Below are 25,578 nucleotides of genomic sequence, written 5' to 3' on the forward strand. Positions count from 1 at the left end.
CTGACTCTTCTGCTGTAATCTCTAATCTGCTACTGACCCCACCCAGTGATTTTTAAAATTTTGGTTACTGTATTTTTCAATTCAAAAATTTTGATTTGGTTCATCATTATATCTTCTATTTCTTTGCTGGTACTTTCAATTTTAATATTTGTTTCAAGGATGTTTGCAATTGCTCATTTGAGCATTTTTATAATAGCTGCTTTAAAGTTCTTGTCAGATAATTCCAAAATCTATGGTAGGGGGTTGTTGATGTCTATTGATTGTCTTTCCCCAAATGAGTTGAGGTTTTCATGGTTCTTTGATTGCCACGTAATTTTGGTTTATTTCCTGGACATTTTGAGTATTATGTTATGAGATTTTGGGTCTTGTTTATATCCTAATGGAGAATGTTGCCATCCATAACATAGTAAACATAGTAGAACTGAAACTGTTATCTTTACAAGGACCTGCTTATAAAAGTTGGCCCTTGGCTGGTACCTGGGAACTAAGCTTTCTAAAAGTTCCCTATACTAATATGAAACATTTCCTAACTGATAAGGATATTTTGCTGTCCATAGACTGTACTAACAAAGTGATCTGTGGTGAACATCTGCTTCCTTCTGGGACTATGGAATTTTGGTAGTTGCTAAGCACAGGATGCCTATGTGACTAGTCCCCAGTAAAAATCTGGGGCACTGCATCTCTGATGGGCTTCCCTGAGCAGAAACATTGTATATGTGTGGCTGCATTTTACTGCTCTGGGAGAGAGTGTGCTTTGTGTGACCCCTCACAGAAAGGACAGAGCATGGGAAGCTTGCACATGGGTTCCTCCAGACTCTGCCTGTGTCTTCTTCCCTTATGACTGGGCTGTGGAGCCTTACTGTGTTGCTGTAATAACTCTTAGCTGTGAGTACGACTATATGTTGAGTCTTATGAGTCTGTCTAGTGAATCACTGAACGTGTAGGTGATCTTGGGAATCTCTGAAAGAGCTGATACTTTTGTTTCAGCCATCTGTGGGCTGTGGTTCCAATGTTAGCTCACTTCTGAAGGGTTTTGCAGTCCTATCTGGGTCTGTTCTGTAAGTACCACTGAGGTGTTAGTCTGGGACCTAGGTGGAGGTCAACTTAGTAGCTGAGTTCTCAAAGTGTTTGGCTGATTCGGATCAAATCCACACATGCAGGTCTGGGGTGAATCCAGGAGTTCATAAACAACTTTACAGGGTTGCTTTCCAGAGCTCCTCTCTTTCCATGACCTCCCCAGCATTTTCTGATTCCCCTTGTAGGTCCTCCAGCCAGAAACTGCCCACTTCCATGAAGTGGCAGGAGGATAGAGAGAGAGGCCAAAGAGCAATGAGGTTTGGCCAGGACTCTTGGACCTGATGATCCATCAAGGGAGAAGAAGGGTCTACTCCTGCAAGAGTGCTGGCTCCTGCACACATCCTGTTTCATGGCTGCTCCAGCCGCAGCCATCACTGCCCCTGCCACAGAAGTGCCTGCAGACTGACGCATGAGAAAGTGGAGAAAGAGGAGAGAGAGAAAACCCAGTGTACCTCCTCCACTCTTCCTGAGCTTTAGGAAGTCTCTTTTCTGCATCTTGAGCCAGAAACAGAGGGGTTTTTCTGGATCTCTGTCTGTCTGCACCACAGTGCTTGTTTCTAGTTTCAGGTTATACTGGGTTTAGGATGAGGAATATTGAAGTTAAGAAACCCAGTAAACTCACCACTGGTTGGGTGGTACTCTAAATTCAGCTGCTCTTCCCCAAAACACCTGCTGATATTTACTTTTCAGAGTTTCAAATAAATGTCCATGCATTCTGCCTAGGTTTTATAGTTGAGTTCAGTAGCAAATACAAGGAGGTGTGTTTTATCCATCCTTACCCAGAAGTACATAATTGACTTTTAAGTTATATTTAAAACCTAAATGTGGGAAGCCTTGACAACTTACTGGTTTTAAGTTTCGTCTTCCTACCAGGCTCTGCCCTATGCTGGGCAGGCATTCACGCACCTGTCTCTGTGTTGGCGCCGACTGGTAGTCAAGGCCACAGCAATATTGTCCCACGCTTTCCAAACTTCCCCTTGGCCTGGGTTCTCACAGCCGAGCTGATGCCAACATTCATCAAACACTGCTTTCCACTTCTCATCAGCCGGCACTGCCAGGTTTCCAAGCTTCCTGCTAATAAGGTCACGTCAGCCTCTCATTAATCACTTATTTTGTGCAAAAACCCTGAAGAACAGAAACTTTCTAATATACAACTGTAAATACTTCTGTGACAAAAACTGCCTAAACTGATGGTGGTTCCATTGTTTAAAAACTGAATAAAAATTTAAATGGATGGTTTTTAGCTACTTAGTGTTTATTAGATACTAAAGTATATGAATTAAGTAGGAAGCACATCAGAACTGACTCCTTTGCTTTCTACATTTCCACAGAATTGATGTTGCAAAATTGATCCCTGCTAAAATGAGGACTTTCTGTGCCTTGCACATCTCATACTGAGAATTGTGAAATGCATTACATACTGGGTTCTAAAAATACTAAGAAAAAACATGGTACAGAAAGTATATGAAGCTCCCATGAAAACAAAGAATCTGAGATGCTATCAAAATACAAAAACAAAGCTAAAGCTGGAAACAATAAAGGGAAATAAACATATGCCAAAAACTTGGAGGAAAAACATCATACACTTAAAAGACTTTGACTTTTCCCAATATATGCAGCGTATTAGTGTATATATAGGATTGACCTTTACTTTTCAAAATCAAGTTGTGCAGGGCTTCCATTTAAAATCTCTCCTTCAATCAACTTGGATACCTGCACCATTAACAGTAAGATTATTCCCGCACACAGAACTTTCATCATTTTAAACATTTAAGCTCTACAGCTATAAACTAAGCCAAGAATACAGATTTAGCTATCTATAGCAGTTTCAGTTTACAATTCAAGGTTATACATTGTTTAAAGAATTAAAAAACTTGTCCTGCATTTGAAATATTAACCAACTTTGATAAAAGCAAGACAACTCAAAACATTCAATAATTAATCCATAATTAACACTAGTTACTCACAAAACTTTAGGTCTGTCTTTATCACTCTCATACAGACTAGGCTTAAAGTACGTTCCAGTGATTTTTATCCCAGATCCCCATTCTCCACTAAAATAACCTTCAATGTAGTCTCCATTTGGCAAAGTCAATGTTCCCTAGGTAAAGTCAGAAAAAATGTGGAATTAGAGGAAATATTTTCAATCTTAAAAATCAAGAAAAAAAAGCACTAAATGGTTAACATTTTCATTTTTAACTAGTCCCGAATTCTTTTTAAAAAGGTGTATGTACATGCATGTGCAAAAAGAGTATATGAAAACAATCCATGGATTAAAGAAAAATCACAGGAAAAATTGGTAAAATATTTTTACCTGAATGAAATGAATACACAACTTATCTAAATTGATGCGATGTTACTAAAGCAGTATTTAGAGGCAAATTTAAAGCTGTAAACATTTATATTATAAAATAAGGAAGATCTCAAATCAGTTATCTAAAACTCCACCTCACAAAGTTAGAAAAAGCAAACTAAACCCAAAGCAAAGAGATAATAAAAATTAGAGCAAAAATCAATGAGATAGAAAACAGACAAAAATGAATGAAGCCAGAAGTTGCTTCTTTGAAAAGATATACAAACTTGACAAACACTTAATAAGACTGATCAAGAAAAAAAGACACTTAACTAGATCAAGAAAAAAAAAGAGAAGACATAAAATTACAAAATCAAGAAATGGGACATTACACCAACCTTACAAAAATTAAAAAGGTTAGAAGGGAATACTAAGAGAACAACTTTATGCCAATAAATTAGGTAACTTAGATGAAATAGAAAAATTCCTTAAGAGGAACAAATTACCAAAAGTGCCTCAAGAAGAAATGAAAAGTCTGAATAGACTAATTAGAAGTAAGGAAATTAAATTAGAAATTAAAAATCTCACAAAGTAATGCTCAGGCCAAGATGATTTCACTGGTGAATTCTCTAAAACATTCGAAGAAGCAATAATAACACTAAGGCTTTACAAATTCTTTCTGAAAATGGAGAAGGAGGGAACCCTTCCCAATTCATTCTATGAGGCCAGTATTACCTCAGTACCAAAGACAAACATCATGAAAAAAGAAAACTATAAACATAAATATAATAAATACCTAATAAATATAAATGTAAAAATCTTCACCAAAATATTAGCATTAATTCTAGCAATATATAAAAAGGATTATATGCCATGACTAAGTATGATTTATCCCAGGAAAACAAGGTTGCTTTAACATCAGAAAAGCAGCCAATATAATATGCTGTATTAATAATAGCATAAAGAACAAAAACCACATAATCATCTCAGTAGACACAGAAAAAGCCCTTTGACATAATCTAAAACCTGTTCATAATAAAAACTCTCAACAAACTAGGAATAGAAAGGAACTATCTCAATCTGATGAATCTATGAAAAACCTTTAGCTGCATTATACTTGATGGTGGAAGATTTAATGCTTTTCCCCTAAAACAGGGAAAAAGGCAAGGATGTCCACTCTTACCACTTCTATTCAACATCTACTGGAGAGTCTAGCCAGTGCAGTCAGACAAGAAAAAAAATCCTTCCAGATGGCAAAAGAAGAAGTAAAACTGTCTTTATTTGCAGATAACATGATCCTGTATGCAAGAAATCCATTAAAAAAAATCCTATTAGAACTAATACATGAATTCAGCAAGGTTTCAGGATATAAGAACAAAGTACAAAAATCAATTGTATTTTTATATAATAGCAATGAACAATCCAAAAATAAAATTAAGCAAACAATTCTCTCTATAATAGCATCAAAAAGAATGCTTAGGAATAAATTTAACCAAAGATATGCAAGAGATGCACATTGAAAACTACAAAACATTGCTGATAGAAATTAAAGAAGATCTAAATAAATGGAGAGACATTCCACATTCATGGATTGGAAGATTCAATATTATTAAGATGGTTATTCTTCCCAATGACCTGTAGAGTAGATTTGATCTGTAGAGTAAAAATAATCCCTATAAAAATCTCAGCAGGCTTTACTGCAGATTTTAACAAGCCAGTCCTAAAATTTATATAGAAAGGCAAAGGATCCAGAATAGCCACAATTATTATTAAAAAGAACAAAGTTGGAAAACTTATACTTCCTGATTTCACAACTTACTAGAAATCTATAGTAATCAAGACAGCATGGTACTGGCATAAGGAGACACATGTAGATCAATGGAATATAATTCAGAGTCCAAAAATAAACACATTTTATAGTGAATTAACTTCAACAAAGGTGTCAAGAAAATTCAATGGGAAAACTTGCTGAAGCAATTGGATACCCACATGCAAAAAGATCAATTTAGACTTTTAATTCACATCATACACAAATTACCTCAAAATGAATCATAGACCTAAACATAAGAGCTAAAACTATAAAACTTTTCAAAGAAAACACAGAAGAAAATCTTAGTAACCTTGAGTTAGGCAAAGATTTCTTAGATATGAAATCAAAAGCATAATTCATCATAAAGTTTTTTTGATAAACTGGACTTCATTAAAATTAAAAACTTTTGTACTTCAAAAGGCACTATTAAGAAAACAAAAAGACAAGACAGACTACAAGAAAATATTTGTGAACCCTGTATCTGATAAAGAACTTGTATCCAGACTATATAAAGAAATCCTTAAAATTCAATAAGACTATAAACAAGCAAATTCTTAAAATATCAAAATATTTGAATATACATTTCATCAAAGAAGACAGATGAATGGCTAGTAAGTACATGAAGATATGCTCTATAATGAGTCTATTAGTCATTTAGGGAAAGTCAATTAAAACCATATCACTTCACACCTACTAGAATGACAAAGAGGAAAAAAAGAAAATAAAAAATACTGGCAAAGATGTGAATAAATTAGAATCCTCATACACTGACGATGGGAATGTAAAATGATGCAGCCACTTTGGAAAACAGTTTGGCAGTTTCTTAATATGTTAAACATCAATTTTCCATACAACCCAGCAATTGCACTCCTAGGTATCCACCCAAGAGAAATGAAAACACATGTTCACACAAGAAGTTTTAAACGTAAATGGAACAGAAACAGACTCACACATACAGAAAACAAACTTGTGGTTACCAAAGGGGAGTGGATGGTATAAGGACAAATTAGGGGTATGGGATTAACAGATACAAACAACTATATATGAAATAGATAAGCAATAAGGATATACTGTATAGCACAAGAAATTATCCCCATTACCTTGTAATAACCTATAATGTAGTATAATCTGCAAAAATACTGAGTCATTATGCTGTACACCTGAAACTAACACAATATTGTAAATCAACCATATTTCAACTAAAAAAAGAAAAAGAAAAGAAGAAGTTGCAGTCAACTTCAGTATTCATAGTAGCCCAAAGTTGGAAACAGTCTAAAGTTGGAAATAATCCAATGCCCATCAAGTGGTGAAGGGATAAACAAAATGTGGTTTTTATTCAGTAATGAAAAGGAATAAAGTACTGCACATGCCACAATACAGAAAAACCTCAAAAACATACTAAATGTGAGAAGCCACAGGGAAGAGAATACTTGTTGTATGATTCCAATTATATGAAAGGACCTGAAAGGGCAAATCTATAAAGTCCATCAGAGGTTGTCTGGGACTGGAGGTGGAACCAGGGAGTGACTGCAAATGGGCAGGAGATGGTGAAGGAAATCTTTTTTGGGTGATGGAAATGATCTCAAACTGGATGGTGGTAATGGTTGCACAACTCTGCGTATTTACTAAAAATCATTGAAATGTACGCTTAAAACAGGTGAATTTTATTATAGGTTAGCTTTTTTAAAGGTCAGGAAAAAATTAGTAAAAGATTATCAGAGAAAGAAAGAAGTTTCCAACCTTTCCACTCAGGGTCCAATCATCTGAAAATTCTCCCTCATAGATAGTATCATCTTCAGAAAGTAAAACTCCATTTCCCTATGTGAAGAAACAAAACAAAAATCACAACACATAAAACACACAGTAACTTAGGATACCCACAGTCACATCCCCCAGAGCCTTACATAATCTTAAGACAAGAAAAACAGTACTAGGAAAGGTAGAACACTAATAAAAAGATGAGTTAAAAAGTTAAGGACATAGGAGTTTCAAAAAGTCAACAGTAACTATATATAAAATATTCCACTCACCATCATTTTATTAAGGTGGAAGTTGCCTTCATAGTATAATCCAAACTGGGTAACTACCACACCATTCCCTTGACATACATCATCTTGCCACATTCCCATGTACTTCTCCCCTCTGCAAAGAAATAGGAGAAAAAAAAGAAATGAAATAAAAAATCAATGATGATAAAGATGAGGTGGGGGAAAAACAATTATCACATGGGAGGTACCAAGCATCACCCCTAGGTTGGTATCTGTTCCATTTCTCTAGTCAAAGTGGTCAACTCTGTCTCCTCAAACATGGGACAATGTGATTGTAAAATACATCCCACTCAGAGCAATGTTCTCTCAGGAATTTAACATTATAGTCTACCAGACATAGATCTGTATATATTTCCAGTACTTCCTTGATAACCTTAAAATATTTAATTAATGCCAAGAATTCAACTCTAAATAATGTCATCAAAATGAGTCACTCAAAAGGTAGGCTCAAACCTATGCACAATATTTTCTCACCCCAAAGTTTACTAACTTAAAAGAAATGGGATTTATCATAAAAGAAGGTTCATTCTTCACCTACTCAAACGTCGAGAAATCTTACTAATCTCCACTAAAAAAATTAAAATTAGTACAAACTGCCTGTTAAATAATCATGGATTTTAGTGATAACAGCAAAAATTTTAAAATCACACATTATGACAATAATATGAGAAGAAGAGTATATATTTAGTCCAAAAGCAAATCAGGCCAAACCAAATACAGAGGCAAAAGAACTATATTCCTCCCCAAGGTTTAGTTAATTGAATTTAACCAAGCTTGATTCCTGGGTTGCTGGCATGGTTACAAGTCTCTAACCTGATAGGAAGACCTAGGCAGAAAGGTGTTTAGATACTATTCTGTGACCCCAAAAGGGAATTTCCATTGATCCTCCTAACCTTTTACTCCTGTTACCTACTGACTGCATTAAAGGTTTCTCTCTGTATAACAGTCAAAGGCTTGGTAGCCTCTTTGAGACACTAAAAGCTTTTTATGTGTGAAGCTTTAAGGAAAATGGTACCAATGTTAATTTTGAATGATATTGATCTTGTAAAGAAGTAACCTGTTGTTTGGTTCACAAACAAATGCATAAAATGACACCTGACAACTCTGTCTTATTAAAAATGTTCGAAGTACTGTCAAATTAAGGTGCTCAGCCTTCATAAAATCATCAGTTTTTGGAGAAGTAGAGGAACCTTATCCTTTCATGCTAAACTGTGAGATTAGAAGCAGGGTACTGTACCTAGTGATATCATCAAAGACACCATATCCTGCTTTCTTATCCATTACCCACTGGCCAATGAACATACTGGGAGAAGATGAAGTCAACTTTCCACTTCGTAGGAGACCATGACCATGACGCATGTTATCTTGAAAACAGCCTTCAAAAACTTCACCAGAGGCGTAACTGTGGTTAGAAAGAATGAATAAAGATCACAAGCACACTGAGTTCTGATGATCATTTTTACAAAGTTTAGGAAATTCAAAATTATACTCATGTCTCACTGGTAGCTGTAATTATTTGTTTATATGACTATTTTTCACCAATCAAAAAATCTCATTTTTGTTTTTTGTTTTCTCATGGCTTTTTTTTTTTTTAAACATCTTTATTGGAGTATAATTGGTTTACAATGGTGTGTTAGTTTCTGCTTTATAACAAAGTGAATCAGCTATACGTATACATCTATCCCCATATCTCCTCCCTCTTGCATCTCCCTCCCACCCTCCCTATCCCACCCCTCTAGGTGGTCACAAAGCACCGAGCTGATCTCCCTGTACTATGCAGCTGCTTCCCACTAACTAGCTATTTTACATTTGGTAGTGTATATATATCCATGCCACTCTCTCACTTCATCCCAGCTTACCCTTCCCCCTCCCCGTGTCCTCAAGTCCATCCACTACGTCTGCGTCTTTATTCCTGTCCTGCCCCTAGGTTCTTCAGAACCTTTTTTTTTTTTTTTAGATTCCATATGTATGTGTTAGCATATGGTATTTGTTTTTCTCTTTCTTAGTTCACTCTGTATGACAGACTCTAGGTCCATCCACCTCACTACAAATAACTCAATTTCGTTTCTTTTTATGGCTGAGTAATATTCCATTGTATATATGTGCCACATCTTCTTTATCCATTCATCTGTCGATGGACGCTTAGGTTGCTTCCATGTCCTGGCTACTGTAAATAGAGCTGCAATGAACATTTTGGTACATGACTCTTTTTGAATTATGGTTTTCTCAGGGTATATGCCCAGTAGTGGGATTGCTGGGTCAAAGGGTAGTTCTATTTTTAGTTTTTTAAGGAACCTCCATACTGTTCTCCACAGTGGCTGTTATCAATTTACATTCTCACCAACAGAGCAAGAGGGTTCCCTTTTCTCCACACCCTCTCCAGCATTTATTGTTTGTAGATTTTTTGATGATGGCCATTCTGACTGGTGTGAGGTGATACCTCATTGTAGTTTTGATTTGCATTTCTCTAATGATTAGTGATGTTGAGCATCCTTTCATGTGTTTGTTGGCAATCTGTATATCTTCTTTGGAGGAATATCTATTTAGGTCTTCTGCCCATTTTTGGATTGGGTTGTTTATTTTTTTGATATTGAGCTGCATGAGCTGCTTTTAGATTTTGGAGATGAATCCTTTGTCAGTTGCTTCATTTGTAAATATTTTCTCCCATTCTGAGGGTTGTCTTTTCGTCTTGTTTATAGTTTCCTTTCCTGTGCAAAAGCTTTGAAGTTTCATTAGGTCCCATTTGTTTATTTTTGTTTTTATTTCCATTTCTGTAGGAGGTGGGTCAAAAAGGATCTTGCTGTGATTTATGTCATAGAGTGTTCTGCCTATGTTTTCCTCTCAGAGTTTGATAGTGTCTGGCCTTACATTTAGGTCTTTAATCCATTCTGAGTTTATTTTTGTGTATGGTGTTAGGGAGTGTTCTAATTTCACTCTTTTACATGTAGCTGTCCAGTTTTCCCAGCACCACTTACTGAAGACGCTGTCTTTTCTCCACTGTATATTCTTGCCTCCTGTATCAAAGATAGGGTGACCGTATGTGCGTGGGTTTATCTCTGGGCTTTCCATCCTGTTCCATTGATCTATATTTCTGTTTTCGTGCCAGTACCATACTGTCTTGATTACTGTAGCTTTGTAATATAGTCTGAAATCCAGGAGCCTGATTCCTCCAGCTCCGTTTTTCTTTCTCAAGATTGCTTTGGCTATAAAAATCTCATTTTTGAATGACTGAGTCTAAGAAGTTGAAGATGTTGTGGGCGGTATTTTGTGTTAACATGGGGAAAAATGTGTATTTAGTCCCTTACGGGAAAATGAAATAATGAGTCATCTCTGAAAGAATGACAGGCTTTGTCCATATCAGAGTCATGCAGTAAATATAAGATAAATTTACAAGCAAGGTATTTAGGAGATTCTATGAGAAAGTTATGGTTTACAAGGTTTACACAGTTTTGTGAAGAACTAAATAATAACCTAATATTTTCATCTTGTGATAGATGAGAGGTTGTTCTTTTAAAGAAGACTCTATATAGTTTTAGTCATAAGAAGAATAAATAAAATTTACTGCTTGGAAAATTTGGCTACACAAACATTTAGGTTTAAATGATTCTTTGAAAAAGCAACACCAACCAGTCCAGCAACATTTCTAATGCTATTACCTATAGACTCCTTGACCACACATTTTTCCTTCTTTCCAATGGCCCACATAATGGTCTTCTTTGTTCAGTGCTTTGTTTGGGATTCTGTATTCTCCATACCTGCCAAGGGGAATAAAAACATCTTAAGATGCATTATGCCATATTCACCTTTTATGCGTATACATTGGCAAATATAACAAGAACAGAGAAAAGATCTGTTGATACCTAGAGGAGGAAAGGGGTAAATGGGGTCTTGGTTTAAGCTGTTATCTATTACCTAAGCTATGTGGCAAGTCTTAGAGGAGTGGGACATCAACACCACTACACAGAGCAATTAGGTGTTTTATCCCAAGTCCAATGAAAAACAGAAAACCTGTGGTTTAGGCCTATTTCCACCACTAATTAGCTGCATCACCTTGGGTAAGTCCAGGTACCCAGCTCCCTCATCTGTGTAATAAGGGAGGTAAATCAGATTATCTCAAGTCTCTTCTCATTCTGAAATTCTATTAAATGGAGATTAAAAGACATCATAAAAATTTATATTATCACACACACAAAAAAATCACCTACACAATTTATATAATAATCTTTTGATATAGTAAAATATATCAGTTCTCTAACATGATACAAAATACTTCACTACCATATATTTACAGTGTTAGAAAACATAAGTTTATATAAAAATAGTGTCATTTGAGTACCATTAGGATACAATATCATTTAGAAGATTTCCCCTTCAACAGATCACAGAAATTAAAGATGAATTAAAACTACTGAAAGGAAAATTTCTCTATGTCCTTTGTGGAAAGGGGGCACTTCTATATCAACAATCTCAACATCAACATTACCCAAGGTCCTCAGTCTTTACAACTAAGAAATGGATAGAAAACACAGTCCCACGTCAATAGATGGAAGCTGTGTAACTTGAGGTAACACAGCTGTCAAGGTAAGTGATTCACTCTAGATGAATCAAGGCTGCACCCTGGATTCCTAGCTCTCTTCATGTTCATACATGTGCATTATAAGCCTTAATCCACTTCCAAAAGCACAAAACAAAATTCTACTAACTGTCTTGAAGATAACTCTAAACACAAAATAACATAATTTAAGTCTGTAGTTGAAGTTACACTCATGTTCACGAAGTTCTTACCCATCTTCCAAGCCATTCCTGAACATGCCAGAATACATCTTTCCATCTGGCCACTTCAAAACCCCTCTGGAATGCATAAGCAAAGAATAATACATGTCAATTAATGTTTCTGATAATCAGTACTTTTGCAGTAATTAGACTACCATCCTGACTCCAGGCATAAATCCAACTGTAAACATTCTCACCTGCCATGAGGCTTCCCTGAAAGCCAGCGTCCATCATAGGTTGCATCCTTTAGGCGAGGATCCTTGTAGAAAGTATATTTGGCACTGCGTGAAATGGGTGGTTCCTGTCTCTGAATACTGCTGCCACTTCCATAAGGTGGAAAATCAGACGTCCCCCTCAAAGCCTGATCCACAGCTTGGCTTATAGCCCGGAGCCACTTGGTCTAGGAGCAAAAAGTAAATTTCAGTAAGCTTAAGGCAACAACTCATCAAGCACCGCTTTAAATCCTGCTAGCTTTCCTTGGTGTGAAAAAACTTGTGACTCCTAATACTCTCCTTATTGAGTAATACTGATTGGCTCTTGAAATAAACTGCTTTATGTTTTAAATTGCTACACTAAAACAACAACAGAGAAGCAAGAAGAACTACAATCCTGCAGCCTATGGAACAAAAACCACATTCACAGAAAGATAGACAAAATAAAAAGGCAGAGGACTATGTACCAGATGAAGGAACAAGATAAAACCCCAGAAAAACAACTAAGTAAAGTGGAGATAGGCAACCTTCAAGAAAAAGAACTCAGAATAATGAGTGAGGATGATCCAGGACCTTGGAAAAAGAATGGAGGCAAAGATCGAGAAGACTGCAAGAAATGTTTAACAAAGACCTAGAAGAATTAAAGAACAAACACCTAGAAGAATTAAAGAACAAACAAACAGAGATGAACAACACAATAACTGAAATGAAACATACACTAGAAGGAATCAATAGCAGAATAACTGTGGCAGAAGAATGGATAAGTGATCTGGAAGACAGAATGGTGGAATTCACTGCCACGGAACAGAATAAAGAAAAAAGAATAAAAAGAAATGAAGACAGCCTAAGAGACCTCTGGGACAACATTAAACACAAGAACATTTGCATTATAGGGGTCTCAGAAGGAGGAGAGAGAGAGAAAGGACCCGAGAAAATATTTGAAGAGACTATAGTCAAAAATTTCCCTATCATGGGAAAGGAAATAGCCACCCAAGTCCAGGAAGAACAGAGAGACCCAGGCAGGATAAACCCAAAAAGAAACACACTGAGACACATAGTAATCAAATTCACAAAAATTAAAGACAAAGAAAAATAATTAAAAGCCACAAGGGAAAAATGACAAATAACATACAAGGGAACTCCCATAAGGTTAACAGCTGATTTCTCAGCAGAAACCCTACAAGCCAGCAGGGAGTGGCACGATATATTTAAAGTGGTGAAAGGGAAGAAACTACAACCAAGATTATTCTACCTGGCAAGGATCTCATTCAGATTCAATGGAGAAATCAAAAGCTTTACAGACAAGCAAAAGCTAAGAGAATTCAGCACCAACAAACCAGCTCTACAACAAATGCTAAAGGAACTTCTCTAAGTGGGAAACACAAGAGAAGAAAAGGACCTACAGGGCTTCCCTGGTGGCGCAGTGGTTAAGAATCTGCCTGCCAATGCAGGGGACACAGGTTCAAGCCATGGTCTGGGAAGATGCCACATGTTGCGGAGCAACTAAGCCCTTGCACTACAACTACTGAGCCTGCGCTCTGGAGCCCATGAGCCACAACTACTGAGCCCACGTGCCACAACTACTGAAGCCCACGTGCCTAGAGCCCATGCTCTGCAACAAGAGAAGCCACTGCAATGAGAAGCCCGCGCACCGCAAAGAAGAGTAGCCCCCGCTTGCCAAAACTACAGAAAGCCCGCGCATAGCAACAAAGACCCAATGCAGCCAAAAATAAATAAATTAAATAAATTAATTTAAAAAAAAAAGGACCTACAAAAACAAACCCAAAACAATTAAGAAAATGGTAATAGGAACATACGTATCGATAAATACCTTAAATGTGAATGGATTAAATGCTCCAACCAAAAGACACAGGCTTGCTGAATGGATACAAAAACAAGACCCATATATATGCTGTCTCCAAGAGACCCACTTCAGACCTAGGGACACATATAGACTGAAAGTGAGGGGATGGAAAAAGATACTCCATGCAAATGGAAATCAAAAGAAAGCTGGAGTAGCAATACTCATATCAGATAAAATAGACTTTAAATCAAAGAATGTTACAAGAGACAAGGAAAGACACTACATAATGATCAAGGGACAATCCAAGAAGAAGATATAACAATTATAAATATATATGCACCCAACATAGAAGCACCTCAATACATAAGGCAAATGCTAACAGCTATAAAAGAGGAAATTGACAGTAACACAATAATAGTGGGGGACTTTAACACCTCACTTACACCAATGGACAGATCTTCCAGACAGAAAATTAATAAGGAAACACAAGCATTAAATGACAAAATAGACCAGATGGACTTAATTGATATTTATAGGGCATTCCATCCAAAAACAGCAGATTACACTTTCTTCTCAAGTGCACACAGAACGTTCTCCAGGATAGATCACATCTTGGGTCACAAATCAAGCCTCAGTAAATTTAAGAAAATTGAAATCATATCAAGCATCTTTTCCAACCACAATGCTATGAGATTAGAAATAAATTACAGCGAAAAAAATGTAAAAAACACAAACACATGGAGGCTAAACAATACGTTACTAAATAACCAAGAGATCACTAAAGAAATCAAAGAGGAAATCAAAAAATACCTAGAGACAAACGACAATGAAAACACGACAATCCAAAACCTACGCGATGCAGCAAAAGCAGTTCTAAGAGAGAAGCTTATAGCATTACAATCCTACCTCAAGAAACAAGAAAAATCTCAAATAAACAATCTAACCAAACAAACTAGTGGTTACCAGTGGGGAGAGGGAAGGGGGAAGTGGCAAGGTAAGGGTAGGGGATTAAGAGGTAAAAACTACTATGTATAAAATAAATAAACTACAAGTATATGTTGTAGAGCACAGGGAATATAACCAATATTTTATAATAACTTTAAATAAAAAAATTTGAATTGCCAAAAAAAAAAAAAATCTAACCTTACACCTAAAGGAACTAGAGAAACAAGAACAAACGAAACCCAAAGTTAGGTAGAAGGAAAGAAATCTTAAAGATCAGAGCACAAATAAATGAAACAGAAACAAAGAAAACAATAGCAAAGATCAAAAAAACTAAAAGCTGGTTCTTTGAGAAGATAAACAAAATTGATAAACCATTAGTCAGACTCATCAAGAAAAAGAGGGACAGGACTCAAATCAATAAAATTAGAAATGAAAAAGGAGAAGTTACAAAAGACAATGCAGAAGTACAAAGCATCATAAGAGACTACTACAAGCAACTTTATGCCAATAAAATGGACAACATGGAAGAAAAGGACAAATTCTTAGAAAGGTATAACCTTCCAAGACTGAACCAGGAAGAAATAGAAAATATGAACAGACCAATCACAAGTAATGAAATTGAAACTGTGATTAAAAATCTTTCAACAGAGCTTCCCTGGTGGCACAGTCGTTGAGAATCTGCCTGCCAATGCAGGGGACACGGGTTCGAGCCCTGGTCTGGGAAGATCCCACATGCCGCGGAGCAACTAGGCCTGTGAGCCACAACTACTGAGCCTGCGCACCTGGAGCCTGTGCTCCACAACAAGAGAGGCCGTGATAGTGAGAGGCCCGCGCACCGTGATGAAGAGTGGCCCCCACTTGCCGCAACTAGAGAAAGCCCTCACACAGAAACGAAGACCCAACACAGCCATAAATAAATAAATAAATAAATAAATAAAATTTTTTTAAAAGCAAAAAAAAACAAACAAAAAAACTCACAGCACCTCTTCAAGGTCCCAGAAAGAATCAACTCTCAAAAAAAAAAAAAAAAAAAATCTTGCAACAAACAAAAGTCCAGAACCAGATGGCTTCACAGGTGAATTCTATCAAACATTCAGAGGAGCTAACACCCATCCTTCTCAAACTCTTCCAAAAAATTGTAGAGGAAGGAACAATCCCAAACTCATTCTACAAGGCCACCATCACCCTGATACCAAAACCAGTCAAAGATATTACAAAAAAAGAAAATTACAGATGAATATCACTGATGAATATAGATGCAAAAATCCTCAACAAAATACTAGCAAACAGAATCCAACAACATGTTAAAAGGATCATACACCATGATCAAGTGGGATTTATCCCAGGGATGCAAGGATTCTTCAATGTATGCAAATCAATCAATGTGATACACCATATTAACATATTGAAGAAAAAACATATGATCATCTCAATAGATGCAGAAAAAGCTTTTGACAAAATTCAACACGCATTTATGATAAAAACTCTCCAGAAAGTGGGCACAGAGGGAACCTACCTCAACAAAATAAAGGCCATATATGACAAACCCACAGCAAACATCTTTCTCAATGGTGAAAAACTGAAAGCATTTCCTCTAAGATCAGGAACAAGACAAGGATGTCCACTCTCGCCACTCTTATTCACCATAGTTTTGGAAGTCCTAGCCACAGCAATCAGAGAAGAAAAAGAAATAAAAGGAATACAAATTGGAAAAAGAAGAAGTAAAACTGTCACTGTTTGCAGATGACATGATACCATACATACAGAATCCTAAAGATGCCACCAGAAAACTACTAGAGCTAATCAATGAATTTGGTAAAGTGGCAGGATACAAAATTAATGCACAGAAATCTTTTGTATTCCTATACACTAACAACGAAAGATCAGGAAGAGAAATTAAGGCAACAATCCCATTAACCACTGCAACAAAAAGAATGAAATACCTAGGAATAAACGTACCTAGGGAGACAAAAGACCTGTACGCAGATAACTATAAGACACTGTTGAAAGAAATCAAAGATGACACAAACAGATGGAGAGATATACCATGGTCTTGGATTGGAAGAATCAATATTGTGAAAGTGACTGTACTACCCAAAGGAATCTAAAGATTCAATGCAATCCCTATCAAATTACCAATGGCATTTTTTACAGAATTAGAACAAAAAATTTTTAAATTTGTATGGAGACCCAAAAGACCTGGAATAGCCAAAGCAATCTTGAGAAAGAAAAACGGAGCTGGAGGAATCAGGCTCCCCAACTTCAAATTATGCTACAAAGCTACAGTAATCAAGACAATATGGTACTTGCACAAAAACAGAAATATAGATCAATGGAACAGGATAGAAAGCCCAGAGATAAACCCACACACCTATGGTCAACTAATCTATGACAAAGAAAGCAAGGACATACAATGGAGAAAAGAAAGTCTCTTCAATAAGTGGACAGCTACATGTAAAAGAATGAACTTAGAACACTCCCTAACACCATACACAAAAATAAACTCCAAATGGATTAAAGACCTAAGTGTAAGACCGGACACTATAAAACTCTTAGAGGAAAACATAGGAAGAACACTCTTTAACATAAATCACAGCAAGATCTTTTTTGACCCACCTCCTAGAGTAATGGAAATAAAAACAAAGTAAACAAATGTGACTTAATGAAACTTAAAAGCTTTTGCAAAGCAAAGGAAACTATAAACAAGACGAAAAAACAACCCTCAGAATGGGAGAAAATATTTGCAAATGAATCAATGGACAAAGGATTAATCTCCAAAATAGAAATGCAAATCAAAACTACAATGAGGTATCACCTCACACCAGTTAGAATAGGCATCATCAGAAAATCTACAAACAAATGCTGGAGAGGGTGTGGAGAAAAGGGAACCCTCTTGCACTGTTGGTGGGAATGTAAATTGATACAGCCACTATGGAGAACAGTATGGAGGTTCCTTAGAAAACTAAAAATAGAATTACTGTATGACCCAGCAATCACACTACTGCACATATACCCAGAGAAAACCATAATTCAAAAAGACACATGCACCCCAATGTTCATTGCAGCACTATTTACAATAGCCAGGACATGGAAGCAACCTAAATGCCCATCGACAGATGAATGGATAAAGAAGATGTGGTACATATATACAATGGAATATTACTCAGCCATAAAAAGGAAAGAAATTGGGTCATTTGTAGAGATGTGGATGGACTCAGAGACTGTCATACAGAGTGAACTAAGTCAGAAAGAGAAAAACAAATATCATATATAAATGCATATATGTGGAATCTAGAAAAATGGTACAGATGAACCGGTTTGCAAGGCAGAAATAGAGACACAGATGTAGAGAACAAACGTATGGACACCAAGGGGGGAAAGTGGTGGTGGTGGTGTGATGAATTGGGAGACTCGGATTGACATGTATACACCAATATGTATAAAATAGATAACTAATAAGAAACTGCTGTATAAAAAAGTAAAATAAAATAAAGAACAACAACAGCAACAACAAAATTCTACAGTCTTGGTTTAATGAAGATTTATCAGACATAATTATGGATCATTAGGCAAGTAAGAACAATTTTTATGTCCTCCTTACCACCGTAAGAGACAGAAAGAGCCAGGCCAAAGATGGAAAGAAAATACCATGATGGACTAACCTTTTCCTGGGGTGTTGATGAAATGAGAGTGAACTGCTCCTCAGGTGTAGTTATCTTTAGGCCATTCCTAAAACGTTCACAATGATAAAGATCAGTAAGTATGACAACCTGTCATTACAACATCAATCCTCAAATATGAAAAGCAACTTGTTTATTTCAAAGGGATCAGAAGTCAATTAAATTTAAATATATTCAATGCCCTGGGTGTGGTTCCCACGGTGGGAAAAGGACACAGTTATTTCTCTGGGTTAAACAATGGGGATGAGAACAATGGAGAAGCCCTTCCACCACTTGTCATGATTTGTCATGTTCTTCACAGCAGGGCACTTACTACCTACGTGCTGGGAGGGTAAGCCTTCTTGTGCAGAATGGGGAGGCCTCCTGAGCCTCCCCATTTTATTCATGTCTAAGGAAACAAACTGGGTAAGTAACAGAGGAAGGGAATGAGGCTGGGGGGACACTTACACACCACCAGCTTCTTCAGAAAGTGGCTCTGCCCACAGTGTGGCCAAAGGGAAAACATGGTGTGTGGAGAACTGAAACAAAGAACATGGAGACACATCTGAGAAAGCCCATGTGGGCCCTGGGGTCGCTGCTGCAGAACCCCTTTCAAACGGTTAAGTCCACCTCAGCCACATAGTCCCCATAACATAACTAACCCCAATGGTCTCGCCATGTCTGCTGCAAGGACCCCTTCAGATGGCTGACACTCATTTTCAAGTTGGAAACTAAAAAAGCTCCCTGAAATCTGGCCGGTACCACAAAAGCAAGCTAAACAGTCTCTTTCACTCAAGAGTTTCAGTAAAATCACAATAGTTTGTAAAATAAACTGATACTACGATTAATTAAATACCCATAGTACTGCACCTTCCAGGGCCTCTTTTAAGGTTAGGAATCCAGCCTACCTGGGCATGGACTAGGGCATCATTAAAGAGAATGAACCAATTCACAGAAAACCTCCCAGCGTGCTGCAGAGACAGGGCCCGGTTACTGCTCTCACACAGCAGTCGACGCTCTGGCTTCCTCAAGGAATCCTGGGATTAAAAACAAATACAAAATTGAAGTATCAAAATTATTTTCTGCAAAGAGAAGATGAAAAAGATACAAATCACATTTAGGAGAATTTGTTGGTCATAGCTTAGTTTGGTGTTAAACCTAAATTCAGACGGGATCCAAACATTTCACAAAATCAGTGCTCAAAGGAAAATAAAAAGATAGGAACAAACAAAAGAAGGAGAGACATATTCAGAAAGGATTCCTAGCCATGAGGGAAGGTGTTGATATTTAAAGCCCCTACTGCTGTGGTCCTTAGCTGCCCTTAGAGAAGGGGTCATTGAAGCATTATTATCATAAATAAGTGAGAAACCGAGAAAATTATGGCAGCTGTTATGGATAAGCCTGCTGTTTGCTGGGATATCAACAATTGGCACGGTTTACCGTCATTTTTCCAGGAAAGGTCTTCCAGAAACCCAGTGTGTATTCTGCTTCCTTCCTTTTCCTGCCGAGATGGAGAGCAAGAGACTCATAACAAGAACTGGAATCCTGCAGTTTCTGGTATTCTGGAGATGTCTAGAGTCCAATAATTAAGGAGGGAAAAAAGAATATAAAACAATTGTCCAGAATCTGTAGCCTCAGTGTGCTTTAGATATGTAGTAATAATTTAGGGAGGGAAGCCAGCCTAAGAACAGATACGGTACACTAAAGGGAGCTGAGGAAAAAGAAGACTGGTTCCAGAAAATCCTACCACATACAGGTACATATGAAATAGGGGAAGAACTCAAGGGGAAAAGAAATATACACTGACAGTTATCAGTGAGGATAGCAGCAGAGAACTCAGGATAGGACAGGAGTTCTCAGGGGTTTTGGTCTCGGGATCCCTCTGTTTTGCTTATGTGGGTTATTATCTCCTGATATTTACCATATCAGAAAATAAAGTTTAAAAAACTTTAAATCTTTATTAACTCACTTCAAATACAATAACACTTTTAATGAAAAATAACTAAAATTTCCAAAACAAAAAAATGTTTCATGAGAAAAGTGACATTGTTCTACATCTTTTCCAATCTCTTTATTATCTGACTTAAAAGATGATGGCTGGATTTTCATATCTGCCACTGCATTTAATCTGTTAAGATTCTTTATTTGAAATAAATGAAGAAAATCTTGCTTTTTAAAGATATATATAGTCGGAAAAGGGAGGAGGATTTTAATAGCCATTTCATATAATTGTGGATATTCTCCTTTGAAACTATACCAAAACTTGTTAAGTGGTAGTTTCTTAAAGTGTAGCTAAAATGTGGAATCTGAAACTACGTCAAACTCTTTGTATCCTGTTACATTAAAATTCACTGGTCTATCCTACACTTTGAATAGATTTTTTTTTTTAAACCTATGCATCATTTTATAACGTGTGAATTGGACATATGAAAAATACTGGTTCAGTGAATTATGCAGATCTTCCAAATGTTGATACATTTTATTGTATTAAAAAGCACATTAAATCGTCACCAATCTCATCAGAAAGTCTTTAAATATTGGAAAAATGCCAAGCTTGCAGTGATAGACACGTTTTCCACATTTTAATTTTTGCTTAAAAATTCAGATTTTATCATTGGCAACAAATACTGTCAGTTGTTCTCCTTGAAGTGACAGGCTCATTTAACCCCCTTTTTTGAGAAAGTATCTGTCAAATACCCAAGTCTGAATAACCATAGTTTATCTGTCAATTGTTCTTTCAAGTTAAAAAAAAAAAAAAAGTGCTGCTTCAGCAGCACATATACTAAAATTGGAATGATACACAGAAGATTAGCATGGCCCCTGAGCAAGGATGACATGCAAATTTGTGAAGCGTTCCACATTTAAAAGAAAAAGGCAGCTTTCAACTCAAACGATCTCAATCTTGTGCTTTTCCTTGAAAAACATTCATACTTTGGGATGCAGCAGAGCTGCTTTCTGTGTACTCCCCATTTCATCATGCAGAATATTAAAAAGATGTTATATTTCTGTTTGTGGTGATAAATGTTAACTAGACTTACTGTGGTCATTTCATAATATGTATATATATTGAATCACTATGTTGTATACCTGAAACTAATAAAATGTTATATGTCAATTATATCTCATTTTTTTAAAAAAGATGTTTACTCAGTGGTTGATGTTAAAAAGAATTAATAATTTTTACTGCTTTACCAAGAATGTTTTTTAAGTGAAACTGGCAATTTTTTGTTTGTTTATTTTGTTTTTTAACTGCAAGTACATGCCAGCAAAGAACACAATGACTGAGTATAGTTTGGTGCCACTGCCTTGATTCATGCTAAGGAGCCAGCAGTTTGACCCATCTTTATCTCTGCACCATCAGTGCAAACGACAACACAGTGTAATCAGCAAATGTCTTAGTACTGTCCTGAAAACAGTTTGATCCTGTCATCTCCTGAAAGGGTCTCTAGAACCCCCAGGTGTCTGTGGACCAAGCTTTGAGAATCAACCACGGGATAGGGTACAATTGCAGTGTCTTGTGGAGAGTGAGCAGAAGGTAAGATGAAAAGATGATTCCTCACATTCGTAATTACTTTACATTCCACAGTTCTCAGTCATGCATATCCATTTTTTCCACTCATTTAAGGAACATTTAATGGTATCTACTACATATGGAATATTCTGTTGAGTGTTAGGGATAAAAAAATAAGTAAGGCACAATCTTTGTCTTCTGGGAGCTTATAACTAGGCAGAGGAGACAGAAAAACATGTAACATACCAGAATAATACAGTGGTTTTGTTAATAGGTTATTGGAAGAGACAATATAGTAAAATAGTCAAAGGAACAGACTCTGGAGCCAGAATGCTCTGATACGAATTCTAGCTCTACCAATTCTCAGCTATGCCTCAATTCTCTTATCTGAAAAAGGGGGATGATAATAATAATATCTATTTCACAGGGTCGATGTGGGGATTAAATGAATATATATAACATGCTTAGAACAGTACCTGGCACATGGAGTGCATTTAATAAATATTAGGTATTATTTTTATTTAAAGAATTTTATACACATATAATGTCTCAGCTATACCTTACACTTACTAAATAACAATTCCCAGTGATGGAACATAGCCACGTGTTTTGAAAAACACAGACGATTTTGATCCCCAACCCTGGTTGAGGATCACCGACATAATGTGATAAGAAAATAATAGGGACATAAAGTACTAGCAAAACAGAAGGGAATAACTAATTCTTAAGAGATGGGCAGGGAAGGGAAGGGAATAACTAATTCTTAAGAGATGGGCAGGGAAAGGAGTGGAGTATGATCAGAGAGGGCTTCATTTTCATGAGAAAAAGATTTTTGACTCAAGCCTTGAAGGTTTCCCATAATGAGGATAGAGGTAGGGTGTTTCAGGAAGGAAATATAAAGCATATGAGAACTATATCCAGGGAATCTGAACTAACATGTAGGACACAGGGTAGACTATAAGGCTGGAAACAAAAGAGAGTATCAGACTGTGAAGGGCCTTTAATGCCAAACTAAAAGAGCGTGGATTTTTTATACAGAATTAGGACTCTTCAGACTGGAAATAGTACAGTATCAGACTCTGAACAATTCCAAGCTGATCTAGCTGATTTTTGATTAATTAAGGACATACTGAGTGAAATCTGTATCTCATTGGGATATTTGTGTAGCTCAAACCTTCATAGCTGAAATTAGATCAGTTTGGGGTAACACTGAAACCAGACAAAAGAAAAGACCCACAAGACCACAGTAGGATCAAACGTAGAAAGGCCACATCAATTCCTAGATCACTCTGGAGACAATATCTGTCCAGAGAAGGAGATAGATTCCAAGATTTGAAAAATCCTGAACTATAAGAAACCCTAGAATCATTATGGTTTCTCTAGAGCCCTTCAGAATGGAAACAAAATAAAACAACACATTTCAATACAATTTCAAAGGTGACTGCCTTAGGACCAGCTTTAACATACACCCATATCCTAGAGCAGTGCTAATTTTCTAGGACTCCACCTAACTAATTTTATACAGAAAGTGAACTCGTTAACATTTGAGAAAATCCTGTAACACTGTGATTTCTCATAGCATATGCCAAGGTGATCCAAATACCTGGCATAAGTCTATCATGAGTCCAGGCTAGGTGCTAATGCCACTGCCGTACAAGCGTGTGTCATTATATAGGAAGCCAGGGTTTTAAACAGCTCTGTGTAATTGTACTCAGTATGTCCTCAAACTTGGACAACTATTGAATGAGTAGCACAACTGGGTCTCAACTTTAGACTTTCATAAAATGAATAAAATTAATCTTGTTAAGGTCCTGAGAGGAAACTGAATCTACAGCAAAGAACGCTAGATATACCTACAGTCATACTTTCTTCTTTCATTTCCCTGAAGAAAAATAAATTTAGATACATTATAAATATTAAATTAGTGTAGTTCCAGATCTTGGGGTAGCATAATTCAAACAAACAAACAAACTATGATCCTTGACTTCCCAAGTGTCCAAAGGAGGTATACATGTGAGCTTACCACTTCAAAACAAGTAGCAAGCTTTAGCAAAACTTTGGCATAATTATGAAGTCGTCTGATTGGCAAGAAAAACAGGGTATTCAATATTTCCATCAATTGGGTGTTTTCATCATTCACTTCTGATAAATCTTGCAATAGTTCCTGGTTTTTATTTAGGAAATCACTGAAGGTAGAGAAAAAAAGGGATTCAGTTAATCATTTTGGTACTGATGACATGCATGATACCGAGTAGAAATATTTCACTTGATACTACCTTTTTCAAAATGTACATTTTTAGGTGCTATGAAAGAAAGTACCAGAAGATTAATACAATGAAATAAACCAGATGTAATTAAAAGAATTTCCCTGCCTATAAAATGGGATTTGGGGGTATAAAAAGTAGCAAACGGTAGCAATAGTAACTCTGTAATAGAGATGGTTAATCACAGGCTTGTGCCTGAAGTTCTAGGAAATGAATCATACATCCCACAGTTTCAGGGAATAATTGGAGACCAGCTGACACATTTACCTGTTAATTTCCAAGCCAGAAGTTACAGCAATAAATGGCAAGACTAACTGCTCTAATCAGCTGTGCTACACAGAAATACTGGAGGAAAAACAAAGCTCTTTGCTCTAACAGAATTGGCGTGGAATATTAAAATACTTCTAATTTCTTTTTTTTTTTCAAATGTTTATCATCTAATAAGAGTTTATTACAGGACAGTAATAAAAAGCTGTAGATATCAGTACTACAATTAACGGGAAGCAGTAAAGCAAATTACATGTGCAGATTTTAATGCTGAGATCATCAAAAGTATTTCAAACTGAAGCCAACATTTAGTTTTTATATTCAATTATATATAAGTTCATAATTAAAATTTTACTGCAAATTTTAAGGCTGATCAGTAACCCATTGAGACTATGCTCACCAGACTAAAACACTTAAAAGATCTGTAAAGTAGTTAAGAGTTGGTGGAACAGAGTAATAATCATTATCTGCCACTTAATGAACAATAATTATGTGCCAGGTACTACCCTGACTGCTTTGCAAGCACTATACTACAATTCTCAGCTACAAGGCTTCAAACAAAACAATGTCACACAAGACTATAAAGCAAAAATGAATAATTTTATAATCCCTTAGAGAACTATGGAATAAAGAGATGTTTAACTCAGAAATTATAAAGTATTATCTTAGAAAGATGGAAAAATATGTAATAATTTCCAGGAACCCATAAGTTCAATGACACAAAGTGGACTGTTTTATAATGCAATTAAGAGAGCGTGCCCTGAGGAACATGGTCCAGATTTTTTGTTTATATTGGCTTGTTGGATGTTCCTACTTCCTCCACCACATTCTATTGCTGAGATCAGCTGGGGAAACTTATTTAACCCTACAGAAGTATTCTGCTTTGACCTGCTCCTGAGAGATGGAGGTGGTACA

General features: G+C 36.4%; 1 protein-coding gene and 1 non-coding gene across 4 annotated transcripts in view; one reads left to right on the top strand and one right to left on the bottom strand.

Moving 5' to 3' along the window:
• The window catches only part of ALS2 (alsin Rho guanine nucleotide exchange factor ALS2), an 86,556-nt gene that overhangs the window by 10,923 nt on the left and 50,055 nt on the right, over window positions 1-25,578 (bottom strand). For 2 of the 3 annotated variants that reach the window (XM_061186509.1, XM_061186518.1), the window contains 13 exons: window positions 24,156-24,318; window positions 20,062-20,193; window positions 19,530-19,658; window positions 19,090-19,160; window positions 18,625-18,691; window positions 12,199-12,401; window positions 12,014-12,079; window positions 10,885-10,983; window positions 8,466-8,630; window positions 7,211-7,322; window positions 6,921-6,998; window positions 3,045-3,178; window positions 1,984-2,151 (listed from right to left, as the gene is read on the bottom strand). In XM_061186509.1, coding sequence (XP_061042492.1) covers window positions 1,984-2,151; window positions 3,045-3,178; window positions 6,921-6,998; window positions 7,211-7,322; window positions 8,466-8,630; window positions 10,885-10,983; window positions 12,014-12,079; window positions 12,199-12,401; window positions 18,625-18,691; window positions 19,090-19,160; window positions 19,530-19,658; window positions 20,062-20,193; window positions 24,156-24,318 — 1,587 coding nt within the window. The remainder of the gene's footprint in view (window positions 1-1,983; window positions 2,152-3,044; window positions 3,179-6,920; window positions 6,999-7,210; window positions 7,323-8,465; window positions 8,631-10,884; window positions 10,984-12,013; window positions 12,080-12,198; window positions 12,402-18,624; window positions 18,692-19,089; window positions 19,161-19,529; window positions 19,659-20,061; window positions 20,194-24,155; window positions 24,319-25,578) is intronic. The other variant, XM_061186525.1, reaches the window with a different exon arrangement.
• Window positions 21,381-21,486, top strand: LOC133078939 (U6 spliceosomal RNA). Its single transcript, XR_009697977.1, has one exon. It is a non-coding gene; the product is annotated as a U6 spliceosomal RNA (small nuclear RNA).

This window comes from Eubalaena glacialis, chromosome 1, assembly GCF_028564815.1.
Source record: "Eubalaena glacialis isolate mEubGla1 chromosome 1, mEubGla1.1.hap2.+ XY, whole genome shotgun sequence".
Taxonomy (NCBI): domain Eukaryota; kingdom Metazoa; phylum Chordata; class Mammalia; order Artiodactyla; family Balaenidae; genus Eubalaena; species Eubalaena glacialis.